The 26,217-nt window shown below is 35.1% G+C and overlaps 1 protein-coding gene across 3 annotated transcripts in view; it reads right to left on the reverse strand.

Moving 5' to 3' along the window:
• Positions 1–9,246: 9,246 nt before the first annotated feature.
• LOC107044786 overlaps positions 9,247–26,217 on the reverse strand; it is a 30,832-nt gene continuing 13,861 nt past the window's right edge. For all 3 annotated transcript variants that reach the window (XM_015266819.1, XM_015266818.1, XM_015266817.1), the window contains 9 exons: positions 23,945–24,130; positions 20,296–20,535; positions 19,815–20,054; positions 19,335–19,430; positions 18,921–19,186; positions 11,609–11,707; positions 11,027–11,297; positions 10,124–10,368; positions 9,247–9,465 (listed from right to left, as the gene is read on the reverse strand). In XM_015266819.1, coding sequence (XP_015122305.1) covers positions 9,300–9,465; positions 10,124–10,368; positions 11,027–11,297; positions 11,609–11,707; positions 18,921–19,186; positions 19,335–19,430; positions 19,815–20,054; positions 20,296–20,535; positions 23,945–24,130 — 1,809 coding nt within the window. In that variant the 3' untranslated portion in view covers positions 9,247–9,299. The remainder of the gene's footprint in view (positions 9,466–10,123; positions 10,369–11,026; positions 11,298–11,608; positions 11,708–18,920; positions 19,187–19,334; positions 19,431–19,814; positions 20,055–20,295; positions 20,536–23,944; positions 24,131–26,217) is intronic.

The following is a 26,217-nucleotide window of genomic DNA, read 5'->3' on the forward strand; positions in this document are numbered from 1 at the left end:
TGTTTGACCCTTGTGAACCTACTTGCTTTTTTTGTTTAAACTTTATGACCGTTGGAACCTTGTAATTGTACCGCCTGGCGTCCCCCGTTGACCCTCTTATTAGTTTCACCTTCCAGATTAAAGGATTGCTTTCGTTGTTTGACCCTTGCGACGTTTGACCCTAAGAAGGCATAACCCTTGCGATGTTTAACCTTCGCGAGGATAACCCTCGTGATCGTTTGATCTTGACGATTTCCGGCCGATGTCTCTCTCACTTTTGACCCTTGTGACTTTTTAGCTTAGCTTCCTTGTAAAGAGCTTTCTGACACTTTTTGACATTTTTGACGCCCCAGAGGTAAATTACCGGTATTTGACAATGTCACGTCATACACTTCCATCTGCGAGATATGCCCAACCCTGCCTTCGGCTCATGCTGTAAACCACACACACGTTAAAGACGATTTTGCCCCACATGTGCTGAAATATACTATCTCCTCACTGCCTAACTCTTCATCACTATCAGGAATTATACGATTTTGGCTCATTTTATCTGCTTCGAAAATCACCTTTTCATTTTTCAGTCATTCCATGTATTAACTATTCGGAGGTTAGATTTCCTTGTTATTCTCTTTTAATAGGTGATGCGCATGCGCGTCATGCGTTATTTCGGGTTTCAGTTGAGTGTGGGTAGGCGCTTGAAACCCGCTACTTTCCAGTTGACTATAGTCAACTGAAACCCATGCGGTTTGATGCGGTTACACGCACGTATCATATAAATACTGTTCGTCATATGGCCAAAAAAAACTTTTCTAGCTCATATGATTGCAGCCCTCGCCTTCGGCTCGGGCTGCAAACTCATATTCGCCAGAAAAGTTTCTTTCGGCCTAGTGACGAAATATACTATTTTGTTATGACGGCCGTAGGCAGAGATTCACGGACGCGGAGCGGAGCGCAGCGTCCGTGAAGCGCTGCCTCACGGCCGGAATGACAAAAAATTCCATTTGTTTTTTGCGCTCATTATTAAATATTTACTATTAAATATTCGATAAGAAAAATTCAATAGATTTCGAATTTCTATTTGAATTTTTTTCTCTTGAGATATTTTCTTATAAGAATGCTTGGGCATCAATTTTTAAGTTTCTTCCACTCGGATTCTGCAATGCAAAACAAAACAAAATCCAGCGGAACAAACTTAGAAAATTTGTGCACAATAATTCTAATAGAAAAAATCTAAGAGAAAAATTCAAACAGAACATCGAAATCTATTGACTTTTTCTTATTGAATATCCAATAGAATCATGACCCTGAAGTTTGCAGACAAAAATCTTCAACAGAGCATATCTGATGAAGAAATTGAGCAATGAGAAAATTTCAAATTTCAATTTGTCGGGTGTGACGAAGTCTAATCGTGATGGTGACTGAATATGTAAATAAATAAATTAGGGGTTGATTTCTTCAAAATTCAACTATGGAAAACCATTGACATAGCATATCTCACTCCGCAATTATTTTATTGGAAACAAAAACATGGTCACGATTTTCATTCTACGAAATTTCGACGTGATTTTTGTCCTTTTTTTCTGGTCCTATCGGTTAATGTTAAATTCGCTGTAGAATACTAAATCTTTGGCAAGCTCCATTATTCATCCAAATGATCCGATCGAAAAAAGAAAAAGCATCACGTTTGAAGAAATTATATATCTTCTCGTGATGTTTCTTGTTTTTTGTAATAAATGTTTCATTAATGATATATGCAATGTTTTTCACGAGGGAAAACATCAACAGAGGATCTCTACGAGGAAGATATGCAGATTGGGACCAAAAAAATGAAACGGATTACAATAAAAACTTGACGTGAAATTTTTTTTTCGATTTCTCTTCGATATTTTCCATAAAAAATGATGGAATTACGAAAATAAATACGATCAACATCGGATATCTTCTACAAAAATGATTATATTCTTTAAAAATCGAAATTTATACATGTTATTCTTGAAAACTCTCCCGTGAGTTTCTTCTTTTTAGGGCTGCGCACGAGACGAGACTTTCGTCTGTCTCGTCTAGGTCTCGGAAAATATCCAAATTTCCAGTATTGTCTCGGTCTCGGTTACGAGAATATCGTCTCAGTCTCGTGAGTGTAAAGCTTAGAAAATAGGAAAAATAATTTTTCTTCAAAAAGTCACAAAGAGATGGTCAAACTTCATCAAAGGTCTCAGGAGGATGGTCAAATCTCACGGGGATCACGAGAGTAACAAGGGGCTGGTCAAATTTCACGAGGGTCAAACATCACGAGAGTCTTTAGAGGATGGTTAAATTTTCCGAGGGTCTCAACGGGATGGTCAAACATCACGAGGGTCACATAAGTCACAAGGGAATGGCCAAACTTCACGAGAGACATGTGGGTCACAAGGGAATGGTTAAATTTCACGAGGGTCACAAAGGGATGGTCAAACTTCACGGCCATCACGAGAGTCACAAGGGTGTCACATTCAATACTCGTGAAATTTAGTCATTACGTTGTAAATCTGACGAGAAATATAGTCTCAGAGAAATGTGAAGGCAAATAGTATATTTCGATACGATTGCGGGAAAGTGTTTTTGGACTCGTGGGAGGTTTATAGCACGAGCCGAAAGCGAGTTATATAATTCCACGAGTCTAAAAACACTTTTCCCGCGAGTATCGAACCCTANCATTACGTTGTAAATCTGACGAGAAATATAGTCTCAGAGAAATGTGAAGGCAAATAGTATATTTCGATACGATTGCGGGAAAGTGTTTTTGGACTCGTGGGAGGTTTATAGCACGAGCCGAAAGCGAGTTATATAATTCCACGAGTCTAAAAACACTTTTCCCGCGAGTATCGAACCCTATTTTTCACCACAATGTGTGGGAAGTGGTGTTTGCGTACGCGGAGCGTGCGTAAAATGTCACTTTACACACAGCGTGATGAAAAAGAATGATAAAAATAATGTGCGAATGTTTGAGAAAGTCCGAGCATTTTCTCAAATTTTCTAGAAAATCGTAGAGTTTTTTCGACAACCAAGAAAGTTCCTCAAATTTCCAGTAAAACCGTACAGTTTTCTCGAATTTTCCGGTTTTGGAAAAACTGGACAGTTTTCTTGAGTTTTTTAGAAAATTGAAGGATTTTCTCGACTTTTCTAGAAAACCCGAGAATTTCCCTCAGGATATTTGACCCCCGTAAAATTTGACCATCCCCTCGTGATCCTCGTGATGTTTGATTCTTGTAAAATTTGACTATCCCCTAGTGACCCTCGTGATGTTTGGCCCTCGATAAATTTGAGTACCCTCTTGTGACCCTCGTAACCCTTGTGAAATTTGACCATCCCCTTGTGACCCTCGTGAAATTTGACTATTTCCTGGTGAATCTTGTGATGTTTGAGTCCTGCAAAATTTGACCATTCCCTTGTGACCCTTGTAATCGTCCCGATTTTTAACCATCACCTTGTGATCCTCGTAATCCTCGTGATTTTTGTCACCCTTGTACAATTTGCCCATCCTCTTGTGACTAGAGTTTCTAGAGCTCTTTCTTCTCTGCGACATATTTCTTTGCCATTTCCCTGCAAAATACACTTTGTTAAACGATTAGATATAAGAAATTCAGCGTCATGACTATAGCATCCATTGTAGATCCCTGAGAATAATAATTAGAAGCAAAGCAACGAATATCACGTAACAATTGGGAAAGAATGTGAAGTGTGATTTTTTTTTCTTTCAACATCATTGTTCGTATAGTAGATATCCGATGTTAAACGTATTTATTTTCGTAATTCTACTATTTTTCATGGAAATAACGAAGAGAAATTGAAAAAAAAATTCACGTTTTAGTTTTATTGCAATCCAACGTTTCATTTGTTTTTCATCCTAATCTACTTATCTTCCTCGCAGGTATCCTCTGTTGATGTTTTCCCTCGTGAAAAACATTGCATATATCATTAATGGAACATTTATTACAAAAAACAAGAAACATCACGACAAGATTTATAATTTTTTCAAACGTGATGCTTTTTCTTTTTTCGATCGGATCATTTGGATGAATAATGAAGCTTGCCAAAGATTTAGTGTTCTACAGCGGATTTAACGTTGACCGATAAGACTAGAAAAAAAGGACAAAAATCACGTCGAAGTTTCGTAGAATGAAAATCGACTCTACGATATCAGTGATTTCGAGCGTCACACGGGAGGTGATTTTATAATTTCGAATGATTTTATTCATACAAAATCAGTGATTTCAGAAAAATTGAAGTCATGAAAATCACAATGAATAGAGTTAATAAATAATAGAGGTGGGACAAAATGGGACAAAATTCCGATTCATTACCTGCTCAATAGTTCTTTAACATTTTGCACAAAGAAGAGTGTCCGTTCTGCTCCATTTGTCTCTGGGAAATGGTTTTCCCAGTGATGAAATCAAGAAACTGGTGAACCCGTAGCTGTAGAAGAAAAATTGAAAGAAGAACAGTTCTTTTTAATAGAAATTGGTTCGCTTTTACTTTTTCTTGACGTGTTATTACTAGAATACAGAAATAATAATTGAACCTTAGAATTTTTCTTCTCAATCGTTTCGGAAAATCCCATATTTTAGATCTGTTGTGAAAATTGTGCATACAGGGAGTCCCAAAATTGAACCAAAATTGAAAGAGGTGTATGCAAGACGGTGTAAAATGATAATTTCATCCTTCTATATCCCTTGAAGTAGCTCTACCCTTCGGCTGGGTTAACACTGCACTTTCGGATATTTTCAGTTTTTGAATTTGTCAACAAAATTGCATGGGAAAAATTTGAAAAAAGTCATACTCAGTCAGTATCATCTAAATTAAGTTTCGCGAGATATTCATACTTTTTTAAACATTCCCTTCTTATAAATAAATAATAGATCTTGTTGCAAAATAGTGGATCCTTTTTTCTGAGGTGTCAAAAAATTACTTGATGTTTTTCACATCTAATGAAAAAAAATCAGATTTTAATCTTTGATTACAATAGAAATATGGATTTTCACATAAGACACTGGGTTAAATCCTGATTTTTAAAGATTTCTTCTTTGAAAAACCAAAACGATAATTAAATTGAGAAAAGAATCAGGATTTCGAATCTAATTAAGTTTTGTGGAAGTTTTTTTCAGGTTCCAATAATCTTTCAATTTACCGTACGGGTAGAACTACTTTAAAATTCCGTCAAAGGCCTTGAGACACCCTGTATCTCCATGAACAAATCTAATGAAAGTTAGGTAAAGTTGTTTCCTTCAAGAAATGAGGAATATTTTTCTGTTACATGGTAATTTAACGAGGGTCCCAATGACACGTCAGTGTCGTGGCAAAGTGCTGCAAGATGAAAATGCTCGAAAGTAATTCTTTTTCTATTTAATTGAATAAAAATCGTGCGAAGACAAATCCAAAAATTTAAACTTTCTTAGGCGTCTTGGTAGAATATTCTCCCTAAAATAATGGTACTAATCACAAGGTAAGTAATGCGAGAATTTTAGCGATGACTGTATTTATTCAATGATTATTCTGCTCTTTCCATACACTCTTTTTATTATCACAACTTATTTGCTACGCCTTACACCTTGACTATTTCTATCTCTACCCTATAATATCGATATTTTCAATTATGTACGCATAAAAAAACAGCAGGGAGAGAGAAATCCCTGCTGCAATAATACCTACTCAATCAAAGCAACAGTAAAATGATAAAGATAAATCTAAAATCAATTGACACATTATTTCGAAAATATTTCTTTAACGAATGGAATCAATAATTACATACTGGTTTTAATTACAGAAATATCTTGCCAACCTTTGACTCCTGGAAAAAATATCAGCAGGCATTTGTTGTAAAAAAAAAATTTCAGCTACAAAAAATGTATTCAATAAACTTCCATAAACGCGTGAGATATCAACGAAATAATCGCTACCAAGATGTTCGACCCATCTCATTTGACATTTCGTACCAGAAATTTAAAAGCCTTCAATAAATCAAACGGATCGAATTAATACATCGGCCCTGAGGTACGACATAAAACCGTTGGCTAATGAGCACCTAGTTACACTCAATTGTCTCATTATCGTCGATTGATTGTGAATTGAGAAACTCTCCCATTATCTTCTTCAGTAATTGATGTTCATATTTTTTGCTTTGTTTCTACGTGAAAAGTACATCGATACACTGGTTTCTAATTCGAGGAAACTCTTTTTGAATTTAGCAGATCATTTTTCTTAATCTACATTTTTAATTAAAAAAAAAAAACCTATGGTTAAATTGTTACAATGTAATTTCACATAATAAATAAAGTAAAGTAAATCTAAAGTAAATCTAGTAGTCAAGTGATAAAGATAAATGAGGCGAAGTTTTTTTAGATTATTGCAGAAAAATGTTCGAAACTAATAACAAAACTGTACAATTTGCAGATTCGACTTAAGGGGTAACGGAACCGACTACAAAAAGACGTCTACCAAAAACAAGTTTTCTTGGATTCTATGCAATGAGAATCAATGAAACTTTTTCCCCGTATTGAGAGTAGCGGAACGCATCGCTCTCTTCTCATGCTTTTCTTATTTATGCAAAAAAAAATTACAAATTATTTAACGGCAAGGACCAGGGCAAGGCCGACGCCATTTTATTTATAGGAATCTGCCAAATCATGGTAGAAAAACCGATTTTTTGTAGATTTTTCTTAGCCGATGGCTATTTTCATGAGAAGAGAGCGATCGAGTGAGGTCCAAGACAGAGATTTTGAGTACAAAAACGTACTTTTGTTGCGTAATTTTCGTAAAAACTTGTTTATGATGATTGGGTGGTATCCAGGAGGTAACATGTCCTTTACAGGGCACCAATTGTAAGAGGGAAGTACTTTTACGAGTCAGAAGATGATGTAGAATGTTTCCATACCATTATTATTTATTTATATCTATTTATTTATATTTTATGGGATTTTGTGCTTTTCACGTACAAAATCCAAAAAACCACGGGAACCTGCAATACCGATAGGGGGGACCCCTAACCTCTGCGTGCGACGGGTTCCGTTACCCCTTAAAGTAGCTCTACCCTTAGGAGGTTATATTTCAATTCAAAGATTTTTAAAAAACTACAACAAATCGCCTAAAAACTCTGTGATTCGGAATCGCAATTTTTTTCCTCATTTAACTGTCGTTCAAGTTTTTCTAAATGAAAATGTTGAAAATTGATTATTTAACACAGCTCCGATTAAAACAAAGATTAAAATCTAATTTTTTTCCTAAAAACAAGGAAAAAATTTTAAAAAATATTGGCACCTGTTGGATAACGATGTATCTTTTATTTTTTTTTATTATTAACAATTTCCAACCAGAATCACGGGAGATTTTGAACAGGAGTAGACGTGGCAACGACGGCTCGATCAACTGTCACTTGGCGGGACCTTTCCGACCTTTCTCACCTACAGTGTTGTCACTAATTTTTCCAAGCTAGTCAATTGAAAATCTATTCATTCATACTTTTATTGAAAACAATTAATAATGAAATAATTCTTATGCTTATGTCCTTTAAGAATTATTTTAATAATTTAGACATCAAAAAAATTATTTTTAGAATCTTTTTTTTTCAAAAGCACTCAACGAGTCCAGCCATAGGGATAGAGCTACTTTAAGATCGTCTGTTAATTACACAAAGAATATCTCATTAACTACTGATTTTAAGAGAAAATGTCAAAAGATATTCTGTGTTATAAATTTTCTCGTCTCAATTTATCAGTTTCAAACATATCTGCGAAACAAAATTCACAAAAATTATAAACTCAACTCTTTTTCAGATATTTGGCTGGATATCCAAAACATCTCCATTCTCCTATATAAATTCCGTGTTATTGTGACTCAGTCACTATTTCCCCTAATTAATACTGCAGTTTAAATTTTTGGATAATTGAATCGTTTAAATGAAGAAAAAAAAGAGAAAATATTTTTTATGAAACATTAAACCATTGATTACACATCAAATTGTTCTCTTAATCTGTTAATGGTAAAAGTTTTGACAGTCAATTAAGTATAATGCTCCCCAGTAATAAGAGTGCATTAGAGTTTGGAAGATGAAAGTAATAAACCAATGAAAATTATTGGTCATTATCGTGAATGATAAAAAAGGTAATATTAATGGGGTGGGTTACACTTGTCTGATTAATACCTTTATGCATTATTAACTTAATTTACGATGGCTGTTGTATCTTATCAATCAATGTTCACCGATAATTGACTACATAATGTGGTCAATCAGTGTAACATGTGACTACATTTTTTACACTGATATGAAACGCAATAGGCATGAAAATGAGGAGAAAAATGTTAAATGTGGAAAATTAGTGGAAAAAGACAAATTTAAAATACATTCCCTGCTCATCGTGAGAATATCTCAAGAACTATTGGGTTCAAGGGAAACTCCAAAACCTTTTTTATGTGAAATTATCTCTTTGACAAGGCAGCACTTTTGAAATTTTCATTAAACGGGTCAACTCCTCTATAGGCGCGCTATGAGACTTTCTCTCACAAAACTTTTCACTCCATAGGAAATATACCCTTAAAAGTGCAAATATTTTACTGAAATTTTTTTAATGCGTCGAGTAACTCTTCGAGTTGACTCTGGTAGTAATAAAAGTCATCTATCGATCAGGGTTGAGTAGAAAAAAAAATTTTTATGTCATTAGGCCCGAAAAAACGGCGATCGCGGTTTTCGGGCCCAACGACATAAAATATCGTGTGTCACACGGCGATAAAAGCATTATAATGCCACATTCGCCAGATAATACTTTTATCGCCTGATGACATAATATACTAATTCTTCGGCTCCGGCCGAAATCCCGAACAGCGCCGCCTGTGGCGATATTTGACTCTATTTCTAAGAGAAACCGACGAGAGATTCTCTCATCCCGCGCTCAAAAATGCTGGCGGAACCGCACGTCTACTGATGGATTAATAGTTCCGGAGGTATTCACGATTTAAACGGTTCAAAAAATTGTTGAACTCATCGATTCTAACTGTTTTGCTATGATATGATGCGTGAAGGTTACAGTACGGCTTTATACAATATCCTCCTCCCCCTATCTTTCTCATCAAACGCTTTTAGAGATCAATGAGTAGGTTTAATAGGCTGAATATCAGGAATCGGAGATTTACTCCAAATGTCAACTTTATCTTCTTAATACTTCCGTTCCAATCAATCGTTACGTGATGAATTTATGATAAATGTACGATGATGATTCTGATGTTAAATCACTGAAACGATTTAAGGTTAAAGTTCGTGATGATTTATGATTAATGAGGGGATTTAATGGTACTTATATCGCGGCTATTTCTGATTTTGGCAATTCGACTGTTACTGCGTTGCTGATTGTTGGAACATAACGACTTGTTGTTGGTTGGGTGGTGTTGTCGGCGGCCACGATGTTGAGAGAGGATACTTTTGCTCGTTGATAAGCGACCACTGTATTCATACTCAAGAATCTGGAATATGAAAAATTCAGATGAGACTTGTGACAAGGTGAGATGAGCCCCCCACACAATATTTCCCCCTAAAGATTTCCCGCTACCATTGGTCGTCCTCTTTCCCCCATTACTCCCTTTAATTCCCCTCAGAGAAGAAACTGAGCAGCACCGACCACTACTCCAGCTATACAAGAGCCCACCCTTTCTATTGTCCCTCACAATTACCCTGAGAAATTATTGTAAATTAAGTAGAGCCAATCCCGAAACACAAGCCCCTTTCGTTCATCTTTTAGGGTCATCCCCTGTCATGTGTACAAAAGTAGACCCGGCCTTACCCATTCTCTAGGTCAGAAGTAAAAGCCAATTGGAAGATTTTGTAAAAATATGGTATAGTAAGGAATTCAGAATATGTTGAACAATAGTGCGATTACAATTAGCTTCGTTGTCCTATTGATTTCATTACCTTAATCCCTCATTTCAGGTCCTAATATTAAATTAAGATAATCCCTCGATATGAATCGATATAAATAGTTCTAGTCTAAGGTAGTAATTACATTTCTACATGGATTTTAATATTTTCGATAAAACCCCCGGTGATAAACTATAATATAAGAACTTATTAGAAAAATGTTGAAAGGGCAATGTCTTATCGGGGAATTACTTGGATGACTCTTACCTGATACAGACATACAGGATCAGCAAGGCCGCTCCTGCAGCTAGCATTCGAATGATAGGTCCTTCCACTAATTGAATAAGTATCCAAGCACCTGCGGATGATCCACACATTGTCGTGACAATGGCGATAGTTTGCAACCAATGACGAGGTGTTAAGCTGTGCTGCCAGTCCAATCTATTGGCGTGTTCTACGTTGTACTTGCTACCACAGACTTTGCAGGTCAAACTGTCTGCATTCATTGAGCTCTGGAAGATGAATGTATTTCAAAAATATGGACCATTTTTATGCTCTTGGTTTGCAAATATCAAAGATACATGTTTTAGCAAAAAACTAAATGTCATCAACTATAAAAAATGTCTCCGCATTCACTTCCCAAACAATCACTAATCTAAGGATGTTAATCCATTTACTGGATATCGTTTCTTTTTTCATTCATGAATAGATAAAAGCAATATTTTCAATGATTAAGAAAATTTAGTTGCAGTAGGTTTGACGGAATGAAATGAATAAACCTTTCTATAAACGGGATTTATTTTCTCTGTCTATAATGAATTTATTTTTGAACTGATAATTCACCTGATAGAGGACTGTAAAAATAAAAAAGTCGTGGACAATATGAAAAATATATTGATTCCAATGGCAAAGTAAAAACCTAGGATAGACCTAGGAAACCAGTTAAATAGTGGAGATTGGTGGGTTAAAATTGTTATCAACATGGATGAAATAACTGTCTATTAGTTAAGAAAGTCCAGAAAAATTTAGATAGTTTTTAATAAACGTCCTTGATTAAAATTGAGGGAAAAAGAGAAAATTTTTTAAAATGGCTATCACTTCGGTGTTTAAAGAAATTTTGTTCAAGTAAAAATCTATTTTTTATTATGTTTGATTTGAGAAATAAATTACCTCGACCAGCCATCTACGTAGACAATTGTGATGGACAGTACTGACGTCGCCTCTGCACTGACAGGGTTGAATTAAGGGTCCAGCATCTTGTGCCTCACTGTCGTAACAGATCCAGCAGTCTTTGGCGTTGATCGATTGACCATCAGGTAATAGTTTACCATCTGGAAAGTCTTTCTTCTCCTGGAGCTCGATTTCTTTGACATGTTTTTCTTGATTCAAGTCTAGACGCTTTAAGATTCTCTTAGGGTTCAATATCCACAGTTGCTCCGGGCTGAAATCGTCAAGGTAATTAATACAAAGGAATTATCATTGGCTTTCAAAATTCCTTTCAATATGTATTTTTTCTTAATTGCGATTTTCTCTCAAGAACAAATTCAGTTTAGAAGACACTCTCTCAATCAGACCTCTTTCGATATTGAGAAAATTCTCCACAGAAAACATCTCTTGAGAAATTCTCCGAAATCTATTCATCAACGAGATCATTTCACTATCAAGTGGATGGAATCGAATCATTAGAATTGTGTTCTTCTTTCCCTAGTGGATTATTAATTATAAATATTTTTGCATGATTTTCTAACTTACCTCATGCAATTCCAGAGAACACAAGGGAACCAGAGGGCCACACTGACTTCGATCAGTCGGAATACGATTTCATGCCAGTTTCTGCTATACAGTGGAACCCTAAAAAAATGTTCATTAATAAATTATCAGAATTCCCATTATCTCACTAATGAGTAGTTTTAGGGAAGTCTTACTTCGCGCCTACGCCGGGGCGAAAATTATTGTTATAACCACGGGAAGTAAAATAGAGGACCATTACTCACGTGCTTCGCACGTTGGCACGACTTTAGAAATATTCTACTTCTCCCTGGCGGGCGCAAAGTACACATTTTCCTCCCGCTTCGTGTAATTCCGCATGTGGGCACGTCTCTTTTATTTTATCTTGTGCCTTCCTATCTCGATTTTATTTTGAGTTATCGAGTTATCTCGACAACTTCGTTTGAATGGGTATACATATTTTGATTGACCTAAATAGAAGACATCGAAACGAGTATTTTGAAAAAGAATGAAATCGGTCAAGTAGTTTTTAAGATATTGACTAACAGTGTTATACAAAAAGTTCAATATCTCGGGAATTACTCCTTCGATGTCGCTCACCCAGAATACAAACCTTTGTTATTATAAGAGCTACAATCCTACCAAATTTCAACCTCCTATTTCAATTTTTTGTCGAGTTATCGCGTGGACAAGGAATTTATGAAAAAAAAAAAAGAAAAATTGGCAATATCGCTCATTCAAAATAGCAACCTTTGATATTATAATAGTTACAATCATGCGAAATTTCAACATCCTATTTCAATTTTTGTCAACTTATCGCGCGTACAGGACAACTCGAAAAGTTTATATGAACGGGTATACATATTTTGATTGATCTAAATAGAAGACATTGAGATGAGTATTTTGAAATTAAAAAAATTGAAATCGGTGAACTACATTTTGAAATATTGAAATAATTTTATACAAAAAGTTGAATATCTGAGGAACTACGGAACCGATCGGGCTGAAATTGTGCACCGAACTTGAGTTTAATAGTACCTACGATGGGTCAAAATTTCACATTCATATCAATGAATTTTCCCGTATTAATATGATAATCTAAAAAGTGGTAACCCAAAAACCGAACTATCAGACCCAAACATATAGACATTTTCTAAAAACATCATTTCTTTACGTTTCATAACATTCTACATCATTCCCGGCACAATTACAGAATGTAAAAATCCGATGAATACAATGCTTCCATTCGGAAGCAATACTGGATAGTAATTTTTTTTTATGCATTTTTTAATAAGAAAACCAGAAATATCCCAAACAAATCACATCCATTTCTAGTAAGAACGATCAAATCTTTCCAATGCATAAAAAAATTCTCATTAATGAAACCGTATCTCTTGAATTGCACGATTTCTTGTCTTTTTGTCGTGGCTTTTTCTTTACAATTTTCAAGTTTTCGTCGTTTCCCTTGAGATATTGTTTGATCATCCTCCATTTTCATTATCAAATTGTGTTTGGTTTTATTAAACAGGAAAAAATCGTCCAAAAAAATCAGAATTTGCGCACACTTATAAAACGATAGTTACTGTTTACGAGGCTTTTTAACTATTAACACCATTCGTTGATAGTTAACGAATAACTACCGAGGTTAAGAAGCCTCGGTAACAGGAACTAAATCGTTCCATTTTTTCTATGAGTGACAATGCCGTTTTTAAATGATAAAAATTTTCAGCTGCACCCGCAATTTGAAACTTTTGCTGAAACAATTTTTTTTAGTCATTATCAAAATTGGATCGTCATTGACAGAGAAATTGAATCTAATGGTCTGACAAAATGGTAAAATTTAAATATAAAGATTTACCGACGGCGGTGGCTGTGTGGTTAGAGTGTGGGATTGGCATGCGGGAGACCCGGGTTCGATTCCCGGCTGGGGGGGCCAAAATTTGTGACACTCTAAATCTCACGGTTTCATTGTCGAGCGGGAGTTTCGCAAGAGACGACTGTACCTGGGCAGGTTTTTCCCTCAAATGAGGTTTTCCGTTGTCCTTCGGCGAATGTGGTACAGGGGGTTGGGGGGTGGGAAGGGAACAAATCGTAAAGACCCGAAAGGGTATACGAGAAGAAAAAAAAAAATATATATAAAGATTTTAGTGAAAAAGAGATCATCAAGGGAGACTGAAAATTATCAAGAAAAGCAACCAGAAAATTAGGAGGAAAAATTAGTTGAACGAACATTCTTCCCCAAGAAACAAAAACCGGATGTTGGGCAGAAGTGATTATTAATTTGTTGAAAATATTCAATACTGGGGAATTGGTTTCTGGCAATGTCGATCAGACATTCAGTAGCTTTTTCACTTGGGTTTTCATTAGCAATTCATAGGCTTTCCGACTCAGGTTTTATAGAAGTATTTGATAGAAAAGAAATCAAGAGATATCTATAAAAAAATGATCAATCAACGAAACAGACCACATATTTCCTATTATTTTTGTATAAAAAACCTCCCAGAAAATCTTCTGGATTCTCCAAAGAAAACTGCAAAATACAAATAGGGTTTCCAATAGAATTTGGAAAGAAGTTTTTTGCGATTTCACTAGGTGAATTCTTGGATTCTTTCCATTTGCGGGAGCCATTTCTGTTCAATAAAAATTTAGGTCCTTGAATAAGGAAGAATATATATGACGTACAAAAATGTTCATGGCCATGGCCATGGCTTTTGACCTTTGTGACCTGTGTGACCTGTGTGCTCCTGTGTGCCCCTGCGGCCCCCTGGGACCTGTAAGGTCATAAGGGCCATAAGGCTCACAACAAGGTACAACAAGGTTACGAGGGTCAAGAGGGTCAAACTCTCTTACTTGATTATAAGTTTTTTTTTTTCATGGCAATGCCATGGCAACGTCCCTCAGCAGCGCCATGGCAACTCCATGGCAAAGGCCATGGTAACCGGCCATGGCAACGTCCCTCAGCAGCGCCATGGCAAAGGCCATGGTAAGCGGCCAAAAGACCATGGCCATCGGTCTCTTGAGAGAGAGCGATGAAGCGTTGTGATTTGAGCTCCCTCGAGCCAGTGGTACCAGCTCGTGGTGAAAAAAATAAAACTACCGATGTTGCCGCTTTTTCGCATGGATTAATATTTTTCCATTTATTAAAAAAAAAACAATCTGAAAACCATTCAATGCGTGGAACAGATACAAATAAATTTGATTAGCTCCAAAAATAATTTTTAACCGGAGATAGTCCCTAATATTGCCTGAATTTTCAATCCGAATGGGAAACATTTTTTTGTTCAGCGATTGGTTTTCTGCAGGAAAACAATAGAAACCCCTCCGCCTTACCTCCTACATTTCCTCCTCGCCCGATTATCCTTAATCGCTATTTCGTCTCGTAAAATTGAATCCTGCAATTTTTTTCCGTATTTTTAATGATTTTCTTCTCCCAGTTTTGGAAAGTTCTCCGATTTTAAACGATCTAGACAATTCCATCTGAAGGTTTTGATTTTTACTCTGAGAAAATATAAGCTGTCATCTTGAAAAAATCGTGTATAATCAGACTAAAACGTCTCTTCGAAATCCCTTTGAAAAATTGTATTTCAATTGTTTTCATTGAGAAGTCAACATTTCGACACTGAAACCCACGGAAACCTGTGGCCTGAAATTAGGTTTCTCAGGAAAAAGAAGATTCAGTTGGACTATGGACAACGGATAGCATCAAAAGCAATTGACAGATGAGAGTAATGATTTCTAGGGAATAAACAGCCAGTTTCTTCCCGTTGAGACGGGAGTTGAATTTCCGTGGTTCCCGGTAGCTTAGTTGGAAGAGTGCCCGGCGCGTAACTGGGAGACCCGGGTTCGAATCCCGGCTGGGCGGATCGGAATTTTTTCTCTCTAAATTTTAATTCTATTTGAATTTAATTTTTTTTTTTTTTTAAAGTCGAATTTTCCACCCATAAGGGATGAAAAATAGCATATGCACATCGGGCGGTGAAAACATAACTTTCCGCACTTGGTGCACAATATACTATTCCCATTTTGCTGAGATTCTATTATTACCAAAATAATCCAATAATCCATAAAAAAGTGTCTAAATTTTAGTTCACGGAATGATTATGTCGGTAGTCGTAACGAACAATAGCTCTTGACATTTTTCTCAAAAAACAGTCATTGTTGAGATGCTTTCTCAATCATTGTTGAGATGCTTTCTCAACAATGATTGAGAAAGCATCTCAACAATGATTGGAATGGAAGTTTCCTTACACTCTTTAGGTATATTTTTTTCTGAGTCTTCATATTTCCTTAAGACGTGATGTTAATTCATGAGAAAATTACGAATAATCGTAGTATTGATCATGGATTGCAACGATATCAATGACTAATGAAAGATCGATACTTAAAAATGCCACGAACCTCTTATCTCCCTTTCGTTATGGTTAATTCAATCGTGAAGTATGAGGAAGGCTTGATAGACATTATCTTTTTACACTCTTTTCCGGCTGTTTCTCCTTTCATATGCATGGAGATAAATTAAATTTGCTAGATGCAGGTGACATGGCATCCAAAAAATATGAGAAATATTTCGTTACATGTATGTTTGATTCTTCTAGGTTTCGGTGCACATTGTTTTACAAAATCTATTTTTTCAGTGGATTAATTGAAAAACAAATGAAACGACAAAATACAAAGTAAAGAGGAAGGCACAGGGAGAAACCCAGATTGGGAAAAAGGAAAATGTGATACTGAATTTCAATCGAAGAAAAAAAAGTATAATCGGTTTAATCTAATCAATTGAATTGTAATTAATTGAATTATAAGACGAATAAAACATTATTCTCATCAGTACTCCCAATAATAAAAAAAATTAATTAACAAAAGTTAATAAAATTCTTTTTTTGCTCGAATCGGTCAAATAGTCGTTTTTCGGCTGTTTCCTTCTGCCCCATGTTTCATTTTGCCCCACCCTCCCCTATCAAAAACTTGATATTGTCCTAAACTCTTGTCACCAATTCAATCAATTGATTGTGAACGATTATTTTATCCTGAAATTTTATCGTTAGAAAGAGTCAAGTGGACAATTTGCCATATTATTTATTCATAACATTCGGTCAGCAGGAAATTTTGCTAACACTGAAATAGAAACACATTTAATTTCGTCGTATTCAATTGTTCAATGTTTCCAAAAAAAAGGTTCAATCAATTAAAATAAAACCCCATTTGATTCTATTGGAATCAACGAATTCTCATGCAAATGACTTCAATCGCATCACTCTCACATATTCAAACAAACCGGAAGTTGATTTCCTTTCGAATAAAAAATCAAACGGAGAACCGTTTGTTTCATTCAGTTTCTCCGAAAAGGATAACAGTACAATCAAAATAAATAAATAAAAATGAACAATGGTCCAAATATCTCTACAACGATAAGTAAAAAAAATGTCGAAGGCTCATTTCTGGGCGTACTTCTACACCTACTAAGCATTTTCTCGACAAAATGTTCAATTTATTGTGTGCAATTGGACAGGTATAATTGGAGCATGTGGAATTAACTAATAACGATCCACCAATGTGGATGCAAGTTTTGATGAATTACACTGATAGAAAAAATCATTTTTATTGAGATGTTTCTTTCTTGGAACAAGTATTATATACCTGAAGCAATTTCAAATAAATAACATTTTACGATGAATATCAATTATTTCTTCTTGAGATACATTTACTTAAATTAAACAAAACAGTCCTTGGCGTCAAGTCACATGTAGTCACCACAAAAATGGAAAACTTCTATTTTTTTGTAAACTAATATAATCTCTAGTCATGAAATTGTCTACTTTCATGAATTGATCAAAAATTCGTACCTAAGAGATAATTACATTGAGGAATGAATTGAGTGTTGTTTTCTCGATTGAAGGGGATATTTAAATTGAGCTTCGCGTACATCACATTGAATGAAATTTGTGATATCCTAGTTTGTGTAGAATTGCCGTAATCTGTGATTCTATTATTGTAAACTAATGCGATTTTTTTTAAAGTCAAGAAATATAAACTTCTTTCAACTAAACGACATCTTACTACAATCTGAAAGCTTTTTTCGCGTAACAATATTCATCGATTCGACATACGAAATGCTCACTTCAATTATAATTTCCTTGGAGCAACGTATGATCGTGTTAACTGAGATAACAACGTATTCAATTACGAGAATAATTTTGATTTTTGAGTAAATCAACAAATTTCTCGATTTAGCAAACTTTTGGCTAGAAAGAAATCAAATACTCTCACTATTGCGACAAATAAAAGGAACTTCAATTCGAGAGAAGTTCGATTTCTCCCAATCCAATATATCTCAGGAAGACATAACTGGTATTCACTACGAAATCATGTTTATTTGAAAATTAACAACCAAATGATAGTTGGTTCAAATAACATTCTGTTGATAAAATTAATTTCTTCTGTCAGTGTAAACGAGTGCACGATGAATTAACCATATTCAGATTGTACACTGTGTAAGTGGGATGGCACATTACATTTTATTAGAATCGAGATTCAATATACGTATATCATGCAATTAAAATGTGGGGATTACAATTTCTGTGGATAATCTCTCAAAGCAAAACATCACATTTGTCAAAAAATAATAAAAAATTGGCTGAAGGCCTTCGCGCGTCATATCAGCAAAATGCAATCTTCTTGGGACGAATTCCGTTAAAAATAAATAATAAAAAAATTCCCATAAAGAAGAGCTATTGATAATATCTCATAAAAGCATTCATTATAGGGGAGCGTGGGGCAAAATGACTATTTGACACAATTCAAACAAAAAAAAATTTTTCTGGTAAATATTTTTTTTCAACTTTTGTCGATTATCTTTTATTATTCTTGAGAGCACTAATGAGAATAATAATTTTCCATTCAGTAGAATGAAAAATTATTGAGAAATTTTAACGAGAGAAGATTTTGTGAATGGATTAATCGCAAACAAAATGAAACAGCAAAATCCAAAGTCCAGAGGAAGACCCGGGGGGTGACCCAGAGGGGGAAAAAGGATAATGTGATTGTGAATTTCAATCGAATGAAAAAAGTAAAGTGTAATCGACCTAATCTAAACAATTGAATTATAAGACTAATAGAAAATTATTATTCTCATTAGTACTCCCAATAATAAAAAAAGTTGATAAAAAAAATGAACAAAAAATTTTTTTTACTTAAATTGCGTCGAAAAGTCATTTTTTGACTGTTTCATTTTGCCATATATTCCATTTTGCCTGACTCTCCTGTAATTATAATAATTATCGATATAACGCAATGAAAATGTAGAATTACCAACAAAATGACAAGATGTATTACTCACTTTGTTTTCCATTTTTCACTGATTATTTCACTAAATAAAAACCCAACGATGATAAACAGCATAGATGCCTGCCAAAGCAACCCAAATCTTGACTGATGCAATAGGGAAGTGTCCACTTGTTGAAGATCCACTGATCCAGCCGATGTTGACGGTATTGGATCAAACAATTTAGTCGTAACAGGATCCTCATTCTGCATTTTCTCAGGTGTACGAACGTTCGTTGCGATTGACGCAACATGTTGCTCACTGACAGATCCACCTCGCAACTGTAAATAATGCGGATAAATGAACCAATGAGTGAGTGATATATATATGCATAATGCTGGTTATAATGTGGCTCAATGGTCACTTTTTGTGTCATTGAAAAATGAAGAAAATTGTTTAGTGTTTATTTCTGTACTATGCTGTTTTTACCTTGAAGAAGACCTCGACACCGTAAATTAGGAACGGTATAATGACGATAAAGAGCAGGAATGCGTAACAACCGTTGAAGATTTGGGTGTAATACATCTATAATAACACACATTAATTGGTCATTAAGGAAACAATGATTATAAAGAAAATAAATAGGTAGAAGATTCTGCTGGTTGATAATTAATCAAAAGAGACTTATTTCAAAGTTTTCTGGTATTTAAAAATAATTTTTTTGTGAATTGAAAAAATCAATCAGGAGGACATATCAAGAGTCTTTTCTTATCAATAAAACAATTTCGCCCATTTCGTAGATCCTCACAAACATTTTGCTCATTTATTGTTCCGATGAGTAATATTAATTAAGTTATCATACAAGACGCGAGACATTTTCTGTATTTGCTGAAATTCTGAATATAATTTCTAAGACGTATGTTTCTTTTTTCTATTGTGACTGTTTTCTTCAAAATTTTGTCTGCTTACTTGATCCACTTCTGAGTCGATCTGAGATATGATGAACTCAGTAACAAGGAGGGAAAAAATCATGACGTTGAATACAGCGAAAGCCAGGAAGGATTTCGATAAAAATTGTGGTTTATCAGTGCGAATATCACGAATGTGAAATATTTCAGCCCAGAAGCAGACAACCAGGGAGGATCCACTCAATACAAGTAGATAGTATGTTGACGACAGAGTTCTTGACCACCCTTCCTTGATAGCGGCCTGAAAAATAATGATTGAATGATAAAAAATGATAACAAATTGGAAGATTGAAGCCCTCAATTCCCAAACAATTGATTCCATTAATCGATCAGAGTCTTTCTCTTTTTATTAATTGAAAAGGATGGAATGGAAACTGATTCAATTGATGAAATCGATTGATGCTCGAATGCATTTTAAATTAAAAAGAAAATTGATTCATCGTTTTTATTAATTGATGAAGGATCAATAAGTAATTACATACTGGGGAGGTGAAGTAAGCTCCTCTGATGACAGAAGCTAAAAAGACAATGAAGTACAGAACTTTTTGAGTGGTAACCCGACATGCCCGCAAGAATGATGGTGCCTTCATCTTCTGCCACTCAGCAACAATGCACATTACCAATTGCATTAGACACACAAATGCAAGAATGAAAAACATTGTCGCAAATGCAATGTAATAAGCGAAGTTGGGGACATGACAGTCGGAACCGTCAAATTTTATCTGAAAAAAAAAATCCATTTAATCAATAACATTTCAGTAACAAAGCAAAACATTTGAATAATGCACTGTGGAAATGATTCATGTTTCACTTAAGAATGAGTGCTTTTGAAAACACATGTCAAGAATTGATTTTTGAAAATGATGAAATTTCAGGGTGTCCACCTGGAAGTTTTAACAAAAAAATTCCCTGACTTTTCCTGGTCAAATTGATGAAATTCCCTGACCATAGACGTTTTTTTAATGAAAGAATGTTAAATTTATAGACTTTAAGGTGAAAAGCGTAGTAGGACGCTTTAGTGGGGACACCGGCATTCCGGTTTGAAGGCCATAGAGTGGGGGGATATTGAAATTCACCTTACAGGGTTAAAACAGTTGATAAACGAGGATAACCTCACGTTGATAATCAATGAGCAATAAATGGATCCATGCACATTAACTCATTTACCAAAAGAAATCGAAAGGCAGACATCGATAAGATAAAAAGATCTTTGATTGGCGAATAGACCCATGAAGTAAATTTTCGTCGTTATTTCCCATTTTCACCTTCAAAATTTTCCTTGAATCATAATTTTCATCCAATTCAGATTCTTTTTCAATGTTCGTCAGAATTCAAAAAAATAAAATTGAGTATTCGTTTTCCATTGCCTCTAATGGATTCAGAAAGAATGAATCTTTTAGATTTAGTCTGTCTGCTCCACTCGATTTTTTAGACATTATGCAAGAACCAAACAAAAAAAGAGTGCATTGAAAGAAACATTTTTATCATGGGCTATTATCCATAATTTTGACGTAAAATAGGTACTTAATTTGATTTTCTAGAGTCTAACGAAAATTGCGGAATACAAAAATCTACATCAGATTGAAATTATGCAATAAAGGAAGTATGGCTAAGGGAATTTTCATAGACTTCAATTTTAGCAAAGTCTCCCCCTAAGAGATGATCGCTCTGTCAACTTTTCAACAAAAATACGTGTAGTGGAAAATTTGTCTAGAAAATTAGGATACTAACATCTCTCTAGCGGATCAGGTTGGAACTCTCAGTGTTTTTGCAGTTTGTATATTGCTGGAAATGAGTATTTTTTTAATATTTCCACCAGTTTGATATGCAAAAATTCCTTTGAAAAGTAGAATACTGACTTTAGACATTTCCATCGAAAAACCGCAAAAACAGTGGGTTCCCAGTCTCATCCCACGGGACTATGTTAACATACCACTTTTGACTCTTTCTCATAATTCTCATAATTAAAAGAGGAAATGAATTAACTTTCTCTCTGGACTTGAATGTTTTTCCCTCGCGTTGAACTCATGATTATTACATCACTCGAAGTTATTTCGAAATCATCAATTTGTGAGGATTCTCACAATTGAGAGATTCATGATTTTGTGATTTTATATTTTGGAAATTTTGTGAATTATTGAAGCTATTTTTATTTTGTGAATTTAATGAGAATTATATGGAATTTAGAAATGTGAATGTAAAGGTGGTTGAGTGGGCTATTGACTCCCGGGGGAATATTTTGAAATTAGGTAGTTCCGCGACCGACCTAGGTGGCGCATTATTTCCGCGAGTCAAATAGCGCTTTGAAGGTATTAAGTTTCGGGCAGCGGCTCAGCTCGATACGCAGGTGTGGTGGGGCGATCAGGAAGGCCTCACCCGGGTTCACCTACGATCCTCGCCGGAGAGAAAAGTAACCAATTGTTGCAGCCAGCTAAATTAACTTTTAGTTACTAGCGAGCTGTGGTCGAGCCATTGACAGCAGCCAGCGACACTAGTCTCTGGCTATCGCGAGCTGTGGTAGAGTCAAAATTGTCACCAGCTACTAAATTAGCATTTGCTACTTGTGTGCTGTGGTCGAGCCATTTAGTTATTTTTTGTCAGCAGCCAGCTTAATTAGTCTTTGACTAAAAGCGACGGATAAAACTGTCGTGGTAGAGCCACGCGGGGTGGAACGTTCGCGGAGGGGGAAATTATTCTCTTGGGTGGGAAATTCTTTCTCTCGCGAAATATCTCGAGGAGGAAATGACATTGTTCATTTTCCGACTCAGCCATCTTGAAACTGGGTTTACATTGTTCTGGATTATCGACGGCGGGTATACAGAGGGTTATTTTGTGGACTGGACTATAGGCGGATTTTAAATCCGAAATCTGAATTGGGAATGTGTAATTAAAGTTACTGGTTAATTACTTGGANTTAATCTGGAACTGAGTATTAAGGAGAAGATTCTGTGGATATTGCGTGATTTCTGTGTAATTGTTAATTTGAAGTATGAATTATTATTTTGTTAATAAAGCTGGTAATGGAAACTATAAGTCCTATGATGCGCTCAAGGCTACATGAATCGGCCAAAACTGAGGGATTCGTTTCCATAATTAATAGAATTTAGAGTCATGTGTCTGGTAAAATAATTCATGAGAGAAATTGAGCAAAAGTATCTCATGTAATTATCTGGGAATTGTTTAGTTTATTCGGGTCAAGTAAATGTGTAACGTTCAGTCCAAAATCTGGTAATTAAACTCTCTGGGATAAATCTGGTATCTGGGGGACTGATACTTTACACTGAATTGGCAGAATAACTAACAATTAAATTCGTAAAGTAAATATGGTATCTGGTAAAATGTGGTTTCTGGTAAAAATGGGTAAAATCTGGGAAATCTGGTAAATCTCGTGAAATCTGGTAAAATCTTGTATAAATTTGGTAAATCTGGAAAAACTGGGATAATTTGGGTAAGGAAATTAGTTATTGGACGGACCGGCGTTTTTAATTGCATTCCCTCAAATGGACCCTGGCAACTGAAGCACCGGAGCATAAGGGAAAATTAAAACAAAAATTAATAATACATATTTTTGAGCCAAAGATAGTCGAAAGGTTCGTCACAAATTCCTAATTGTTATTTATTTTGAATGGGAAATCCCTGTACATAAATAATAATTTTCGTGAAGATAATTTTTCGAAGTCAAAGAATATAATTCCAATTCTACAGTCATGTGCGACAATGCAATGCTTTGTTTCATTTTCCAAATAAACTGTTCAATTTGAATGTCAACCTTTGCCTCGCGTTGAATGTTTTACTATGTAATTTCAACGGCATGTCTTTCAAGCTAAGCGTTGTAAATAGATTTTCATAGAGACCTTTTTTGTGGATCTTAGTCTTCTCTACAAATAAAATTTAATTACAAAAACTTCTCTATTACCCTCCAAATGTGAGACATTAAAAAAAAACAAATTTCAAAATTGAATAAAGTTCCCGAGTTCTCGAATATTGGAAGCATTAACTGTAATCTCGTGAATAATAACATTCAGAACAACTAATTACGAAATTAAAAATGTTCTCACAAAAAAATCGGAGGAGTGTAAATGTTTTATTGAAATGTTAATGTCCTGAAATTTTCATGTTTAAAATACTCACTTCACATAAACAAGTTCCATTATGGCACTCGCCATGTCCCGAGCAATTATCATTGCCACAGGTAGTAGTACTATTCCAGGCCATCATACCAAATTTAACGAGCAATGACAGCGGATTTTGTGTGCTCAACGCGATAACTTGTTCCATTATCACGACCTGAGTCACGAACTGCACAGTGGCAGTTCCCTGTGAACAAAAAATAAATAAAAACGTTCATTCTCATTACCACAACTACAATAAGAAATTATTTGCGATTAGTTCCAACGAGTTGAATAGAAACGATCCGATGTATATATGAACAGGCTATGATGCATGCATCGCCCCAGAGATATATCTATCTATCACTTAATTATATTCTCGAGTTATTCATTATTCACTGAGTCTACGTCATTGACTGAAGCAATTGCAGTCTTGCAGGTAGAAGGAAAGCGATAACCTAAAAAAACGAAAACACATGTTTTTGTAAAAAAACTGCGCCAAGAAAAAGTTTTGTTTGGTTCTTACTGGGAAATAGAAATTTTTGAAAAATACAAAGAAATGAAGAAGAAAGCCAAGTCAGCAATGTCGAATAAACGAAAATAATGCACAATTAGATTTCTATAAGAGAAATAGTTTCAAATCGAATGAGGATTTAAAAAAAATTCTTGATGAGATACAAAATTAGTAGAAGGAGGACCAACGTCCTTGGCGCGGATCAGAAGATGGAGAATTAGATTGATACTAGACAATGAGTTGAAAAACTCCGCGCCAAGAACGTTGGTCCTCCTACTAATTTTTTTTTTCATCACGCTGTGACGAAAAGTGAACGAAAAGTGAACGAAAAGTCCAATTTCCGCCACATTATGATGAAAAATATTGTTCGTAACTCGTGAAAAAATGTTTTTTAGCTCGTGGGATTATATCACTCGCCTTCGGCTCGTGATATAAACCTCCCGCTCGCCAAAAAACACTTTTTTGCACTCGTTACGAAATATACTAATTTCATCAAGAATTTTTTTAAAATCCTCATTCGATTTGAAACTATTTCTCTTATAGAAATCTGATTGTGCATTATTTTCGTTTATTCGACATTGCTGACTTGGCTTTCTTCTTCATTTCTTTGTATTTTTCAAAAATTTCTATTTCCCAGTAAGAACCAAACAAAACTTTTTCTTGGCGCAGTTTTTTTTACAAAAACATGTGTTTTTATTTTTTTAGGGAGATTTCATTATTTTTTTCAAAATAAACAAGGAATCGTTTTTATATCCTGTAAATTTTTTCATTTTCAATTCAATTCGGCTCATTTATTTTTCACACGATAAATCATCTTTCCAATTAACAATCGAAGTAAAACAAATAGTTCTATTCCACAGTCGTTATTTGCANCTAAGAGTATTTTTCATGTAGCTGGTCACGTTTGTATTTTATTTAATGGATATGATTCGGAGATAGTGGAGGGGGTAGTTGCTTCGTGTATAGATACACGGCAGCGATCGGCCTGATGTTTTGTACAATCGGAGTCAAAACTTTTCTTGGACGATACGCTGCCGCGTATCTCGATTTCCTCAAGTCATTGCGAAGAGGCTTACATGGCGGAACACAAAAATGAGAAGAACAAGAACTTGAAATTGATATTAGGAGAAATTGTTAAAAGATCTTTCTTGGGGCTGACGAAATTTCCGAGGGAAAAGGTCTTTTGGCCTTTTTTTCGCTAAACCACTGCCTATCTGTGGAAATATTTCTATAAACAGTAAGAGGAGACTTGGAGCTTGAAAATTTGTAATTTTGTTGCTTGTGGGATTGTCTCGAGGATGAATGATTTCAGCAGACAATGTTAAAAGATTTTTTTTGAAATCCAAAAATTTTCCATATAAAAAAAACATCCTCTACATTCGATGATTACGCAATTATCTCGAGGGGGAATCATCTGAAAACAAAATGTTAAAAGATCTTCGCTCAAATGTCTGTTATTAAATTACCATTTGAAATATCTCTTAGTGAGTTCTCGTGAGTACACTCGTCGTTAGCGAGATAATTCAATTCTGCTATTTTAGGTGGAATTACGAAATGACGCTGAAGTTAGCAGCCGACTTGGCAGCGAAAGTTCAGGGCCGTAGCAAGGATCTGTGGGGCCCCATACCTTAATACGAAAACTGAAAATTGTTCCTCTTTAAGTTCTAAATTCCGAAATGACCTGGAACAGCCTCCCCATTCTCCACAATATGATCAACCCCCTTTGTTCAGGCCAAGGGGGTGGTAGGGAGATGAAAATCTCAATTTTTGTCTTTTTTTTG

This window comes from Diachasma alloeum, unplaced genomic scaffold, assembly GCF_001412515.2.
Source record: "Diachasma alloeum isolate Michigan unplaced genomic scaffold, Dall2.0 Dall_scaffold_00802, whole genome shotgun sequence".
Lineage (NCBI taxonomy): Eukaryota > Metazoa > Arthropoda > Insecta > Hymenoptera > Braconidae > Diachasma > Diachasma alloeum.